Here is a 6209-nt window from a genome sequence, read left to right as displayed (position 1 = left end):
CAAGTTACATGCTGTGACCTAGTGAGGCTTGTTCCAGGGACATAAGGCTGCTTCAGTATTCAAAAATCAATTCACGTCATCCATCATTTTTTCAGGCTGTGGTTGGCAGAATACTATTCCCCTAACCTGTATCTCAGGGGCAGTAGGTTGAGGCAATTTCATGAGACCCTGTCTCAAAATAAATAAATAAAAACAAAAAAGGGCTGGGGTTGTAACTCTGTAGTAAAATGCCTCCTGGGTTCAATCCAGCCACTCAGTCCCCTAAAGATGTTCATATCCCAATCCTCAGAACCTGTGAATTCACCAGGGTATGTGGCAATGGGAACTGACGACCGTGGATGGGAGGCTGGGGTGCCTCAGTGGTAGAGCACTTGCCTGGATTGTGCGATCTATAAAATGGGTTCCATTCTGGGTTCCATTCTCAGCAGCAGCAGGAAAAAAAAAAAAAAGATGTTTAAAGTTGCTGATCAACTGCCTTTTCAGATAAGAGCATCCTGAAGTATCCAGGATAAAGGTCCACAAAAGTGGAACAGAGAGAGCAGGAGTTCAGAGCACAGCCCCTGAGAACTCTTGATCCAGAGGGACCCGCGGTAGGCTTTGTGGGTACAGAATAGGGGACCACGCACGGGAGGCTCTGAAACTCTAGAGAAGGCAGAAATTAGATGCCTGCACAGGGCTGTGGGAAGGGATGGGATGGCGCGGCAGGAAGGCTGTCAGGTTCCGTATTTGGCACGCACGTTTGGGGTGGTCCCCCTGGAGACCCCAGAGGCGAGCTTGTTCCAGCAGGCCAGGGGCCTGGACCAGGGTGCTGTGAGGTGGCTGTGCCACCCCTCAGCCCTCAGGCGCCACCTGCCTCCCTACTCAGTCTGGCTCAGGAAAGAGCCCAGAGAGACATTTCCCTGGGATCCTGGGCCTGCCCTGTCCCAGCCCCCGCCCAGCACTGGCAGGGGAGGGAGGTGACAGGGGAGGGAGGTGACAAGCTGACAATCGAAAGGAAATTCCCCTGGAACCTGTTTCTCGGCTTCCTGGCCCGGCTGGGGCGCCGGCTGGAAGGAAAGGCGGGCGGAGACCCGGGCCATCATGGCCTCAGCCCCAAGCCCACCCCGGGTCCCCAAGCCCAAGGGCATCCAGCCTTCACACTATTACGAGAGCTTTCTAGAGAAAAAGGGACCCTGTGACCAGGTAAGGTGGGCAGGGAGCCAGCAGTGCTGGGTGGCCCCGGCAGGTGTGCCACCTCTCTGAGCCTGTCTCCCTGCTGGCACGGGGTGGGGGCGGTGGGGGCTGGACATCTGGGCCTGCTGGGGCTGGGGCTGGTTCTGGCCCTCGGCCTGGCTACCCCTGTGTCTCCGTTTCTCAGGCTCCGGCTCCAACCTGACCTCCTCTGTCCCTCCTGTCAATCTCTGCCTCCTCTCTGTACAGGTCTCAATCCCTCTTTCCATCTCTTGGGTACAAACAAATCCAGGGACTTCCTCCAGAAACCGGAGCCTTCTCACTCCCACGCCTCTTCCTGTGCCCAGCCCTCAGTTGGCCCTGTGAACTTTAGCTGCAGGGGTCAAGGCCCTGGACAGGTGGCCTGGGGGGCAGGGCGAGATGCTGAGGGCCACATTCAGCAGGGACAGGCACCGGCCACAGGACCAAGGCCGGGGGCGGTGTGTGCTCCTCCCGGTGAAGCCCAGCCCTCAGTTTCCCTTGGGCACTGTCCTTCCCTTCCCCTGCCCAGATTCATTTTCTGCTGTAGACCCCCAGCACCCCCTGCTCCCCCCTGCCTCGGCCACCAGGGTTCCCATCTAATTCCATTGCCTTCTGCCCTGGGCACCCAAACCTTCCCCAACCAACAGATCCCTGCAGCAGCAGGGGAGAGCCCCGGCTCCGCTCCCCTCAGTCCTGGCCTTTGGCCTCAGTCTCTGAGCCTTGGTTCCACCTGGCAGGATGTGGGTGGGTGAGCACCCGACTCGGGCAGGCACCTGGGCGCCACATCTGTCTACCCACCTGTTCTCACAAGACCCCAAGGTGGCAGCCGCTATCATTGCCACTTATACCCAGGGAAACTGAGGCCCTGAGAAAGATGATTTGTCCCACAGCGTCCGAGTTGAAGCAGGATGAAATGGGTTTAAAAGAGCCCAGTCCTAGTGAGGACAGGCCCCGAGGTGCCGCGGGACCAAAGCACAGAGGCAGGCAGACCCCATTTCCCACAGTGTAACTTCCTGGGGGACATTCTGACAGAACCCTGTGATTTGGCCAGAGAGAGGGGGGCGTATCACTGTGTCAGGACAGAAGCAGCTTCATCCTGACTGGACGGTACCTGGGTTATCCAGCTCGTCACATCCAGGCGCAGCAGGGTACGGTTGTGAAGTCCCACACAGCACTGTGACTGTGCTATCTATTTATAATCCGCCGGGAAACTGCAGGAAACATGGACTCAGATTATGCTGGGGTGATCTTGGTGGTTATGACCCAAGATGGCTGAGGTCACGCTGGGCTGGATCCATAGCACCACCCCGAGGTTAGCCAAGTACTGTCCATTCCGGGCCTGATGGTGCCTGGTGCACGTGGTCCCTATGGTAGTTAACCCCGAGTACGTGTCTGTGGGCAGCTGGAGGGAGAATTGATGGGCAAGTGGGCTGCTGGCTGGATGGCTGGGTGGACGGGTGGATGGTAGATGGACAGATGGTAGGTGAGGGGTGAACGGCTGGCCGGCTGGGCAGATGAGTGGATGCAGGGACGGGTGATGGTGGGTAGATGGCCAGGTGGGTGGCCGCTGGGTGGCGGGCTGGCTGGTGGAAGGAACACCACAAACACAGTTCACCTTACTCCTTGAGCCCCCACCTCCTAAACCAGACAGGTGCTCTTTAAGTTTCTTCTTCTTCTTCTCTTGTGACTCTGGAGATGGAGCCCGGAACCCCGCTCGCCCCAGGCCGGTGCTCTACCACTGAGCCACACCCAGCCCACAATTCCTTTCTGTCTTTCTCGGAGGAGAGCAAAGCCCTAGGAGCTGGGCCCTGGGTGTGAAGGGCCTCCTGGAGAGGCAGCCTGTGAGCAGACAGACAGACAGCAGGCGCTGGAGGGAGCTTGGGCTCTGGGGACGGTGGCCGGGCCCCGAGAACAGCCAGTGCCAAGGCCCCGAGACACGGAGTGTATTGCAGACACCCAGCTTTGCCACCTCACCTCCTTCCCCCTCCACCTCTGGTCCGCAGGGTTACAAGAAGTTCTGGGCAGGTCTCCAGGGCCTCACCATCTCTTTCTACAGTAGCAATCGGGACCTCCAGGTAAGCGCGAAAGTGGGGGTTCATGACTGGTCCATCCTCGATCCCGGGACCAGGAGACGGTATGCGTGGCGAGGCCACCACAGCAGCCACATTATCTAGAGGGCCTGAGGGGACACAACCTGTGCTCAGACCCCTCTTCTATGTCCCAGCCCCTGGAGAAGCTAGACTTGAGAGCCTTTGTGAAACTCACAGATGAAGCTCCCTGGGCAGGCTCACGTGACCCTGGCATCCACTTCAGCCTGGTCCTCCGGGATCAGGAGATCAAGTTCAAGGTAGGCCACTTGGAGGGGCTTGTCCCTCCTTATTTCCCTGCCCCATTAACACACACAAACATGGAGTCAAGTGGACTCTTACGCTGGGCTGGTGACGCTGTGCAAGTCACTCAACCTCTCTGAGCCTCAGACATCTGTGAAAGAGCTCACGGGCAGAGGGTACAGCTTGTGCCAAGACCCCGAGGCAGGACAGAACAGTGACAGAGTCTGGTGCGTCGAAGGCCTGTGTCAGGAGAGGGAAAGAGAGAGGAGGAAAGGCAGGAAGGGACAGGGTGGGGCTTGTGTGCTGCAGGGCTTGGGAGCCATGGGGAGTTGAGCGTAGGGAGGTGTGTGTAATCTGATTCATGTGTCTTCCCTTCCTTCCATTTCTTTTCCTCTTTCTCCTTCTCTCCCTCTCTCTCTTTCCCTCTCTTTCTTTTTTTCTTTCCTTGTGCTGGGGATGGAACCCAGGGCCTCACACATGCTAGGCAAGTGCTACTGCTGAGCCACCCACACACATCCCTAGTCCTAGATTCATGGTTTTCTTTTTACTTTCGTATTTGTTTTCTACCAGGGATTGGACCCAGGGGTCCATCACTGAGCCACATCCCCAGCCCTTTTTACACTTTATTTTGAGACAGGGTCTCACTAAGTTGCTTAGGACCTTGCTAAGTCGCTGAGGCTGGCTTTGAACTCATGATCCTCCTGCCTCAGCCTCCCTAGCGGGCGCCCAGCTAGATTCCTGTTTTTCAATGGTTGGTATAATCACTAACAGTGATACACCCCACATTCGTGAGGACTTATATCCAGACATCATTGTACATTAGCCTGCCTAACTCATTTCATCTTCAAACAGCCCTTGGGAGCAGGGACTGTTATTCGCAGGCCGGTTCCACCACCGAGCCCACGGGGTCCAGTCAGCGCGGGGCTCGCTTTCCCTCCCTAGGTGGAGAGCCTGGAGTCTCGCGAGATGTGGAAAGGCTTCATCCTGACCGTGGTGGAGGTGAGTACGGCCCTGCCCTTGCTCCATTCTCCAGCAGACCGCCTTAGAGATCCTCTCCCTGTCCACCCCTCAGTCGGAAGGAGTCTCTGGAGTGTGGCACACTGGTCACCAACTGGCCACTTGCAGGCACAGGTAGCCCATAGACATCTGTTTGGCCAACATAATGCTAAAACTCAAAATTAGCTGCCATTGTTTCAAAACCAGAAATTTTAGCCCCCGTTCCTGATTTTTCTCATTTACTTATTTGCTTCCTGCCTGGCCCTGGCAGGCCACTGAGTTTGGGACTTGCTGCCCCTGTAGATTGTGGAGTGTGACACCCCAGACTCCAGCACCAGCAGCATCCCCCTCTGCAGGGCCTCCTCTCATCCTCTGGAAGCCCTCTTTGCCCCTACGGTGTCCTGAGGCTCTGGAGCCCTCAGACCCGGGTTCTTATCCTGGCTCTGCGAGCTGGCCTCAGTTTGCCTGTCGGGGATGTGGGCACACATGCTGGTTCACGGCTTGGGCCCTGATCACCCCTCAGCTCCGCATCCCATCCAAGCTAACCCTGCTGCCAGGACACCTGTATATGATGGCCGAGGTCCTCGCCAAAGAGGAGGCGCGCCGCTCCCTGGAGACGCCGTCGTGAGTGCCAGGGCCTAAGGGACTCCAGGATGGGGACGAAAAGGGGGAGTGGCTGACGGTGTCCCTGAGCTGGCTCAGGTGACCTGGTTGAGTACAGGCTGCATCAGGGTTGGAGCGGGGAAAAGAACTCATACTGGGTTTCGGTGGGATGGGATCTTGGGTCTCGGTGCCTAGAGGGTCTCCAGGTGGCCTGCAGGGTGGCCAGGCCTTGTGGGCCAACGGGCGTGTCTGGACCCTGAGGGCGGGGCCTGAGGATGGGCCTGGCCTTCAAGCGCGGTCCTAGGTTCCTGGGGAGCCCTCCAGGGAAGGGTCTGGGTTTGCCGGGCGGGAAGGTTCTCCAGGTGAGTCCTGAAAGGTGTACCTGGCCTTCTGACTAGGGGATGGAGAGGACCTCCAGGGTGGATCACGTGCCCAAGCAGAACTGGGCCTTCAGGGGCGGGGTTACTGAGGAAGGCGGGGCTTAGCTTCTGGGGGCAGGCTCTCGGTCTGGGGGTGGGTCTGGGTGTCCGGGGCGGGGCCTGGGCTTAGGTCTGGGGGTGGGACCCCAGGGGCGGGGCCTGGACCTGGGAGGTGGGCTTGGTCCTCCGGGCCACCCGCTCCTGCGGGACCCGGCGGTGCCAAGTAGGTGGCGCGGCCCGCCCCAGGTGCTTTCTGAAGGTGAGCCGGTTGGAGGCCCAGCTGCTCCTGGAGCGCTACCCCGAGTGCGGGAACCTGCTGCTGCGGCCCAGCGGGGACGGCAAGGACGGCGTGTCAGTCACCACGCGACAAACGCTCAACGGGTACGCGGGACGGCCCAGGGGCTTGCACTGGGCGGGTGGGCGTGGGGCGTGCTCGGAGGGGCGGCCGAGCCGGGACCTAGGGGACCAGCGTGACGCTGGATCTCCCTTGGGCTTCGTCGTCGGGGTGGGGTCGGGGCCACGTTGAAGACGGAGGGAGAATGTGTGCTCGCGGCCGCCACAAGAGAGGGCTCCTTCTGGGGTGCGTCGGTCGGCCGGGTCCCTTCGGTGGGCGGTGCCAGCACTGGGGGCGGGTCCCCCTTTGGGGTGGAGTCAGTCGGTCTGGCCCACC

The 6209-nt window shown here is 59.3% G+C and overlaps 1 protein-coding gene across 1 annotated transcript in view; it reads left to right on the top strand.

Annotated features, from left to right (window-relative positions):
* Nucleotides 1–950: 950 nt before the first annotated feature.
* Nucleotides 951–6209, top strand: part of Stap2 (signal transducing adaptor family member 2) — a 7429-nt gene continuing 2170 nt past the window's right edge. Inside the window, exons 1-6 of the mRNA XM_048810899.1 lie at nt 951–1182; nt 3195–3266; nt 3416–3538; nt 4464–4520; nt 5041–5141; nt 5786–5955. Coding sequence (XP_048666856.1) covers nt 1081–1182; nt 3195–3266; nt 3416–3538; nt 4464–4520; nt 5041–5141; nt 5786–5955 — 625 coding nt within the window. The 5' untranslated portion in view covers nt 951–1080. The remainder of the gene's footprint in view (nt 1183–3194; nt 3267–3415; nt 3539–4463; nt 4521–5040; nt 5142–5785; nt 5956–6209) is intronic.

Source organism: Marmota marmota, unplaced genomic scaffold (genome assembly GCF_001458135.2).
Source record: "Marmota marmota marmota unplaced genomic scaffold, marMar, whole genome shotgun sequence".
Taxonomy (NCBI): Eukaryota; Metazoa; Chordata; class Mammalia; order Rodentia; family Sciuridae; genus Marmota; species Marmota marmota.
This window is presented reverse-complemented; position numbering and strand designations above follow the sequence as displayed.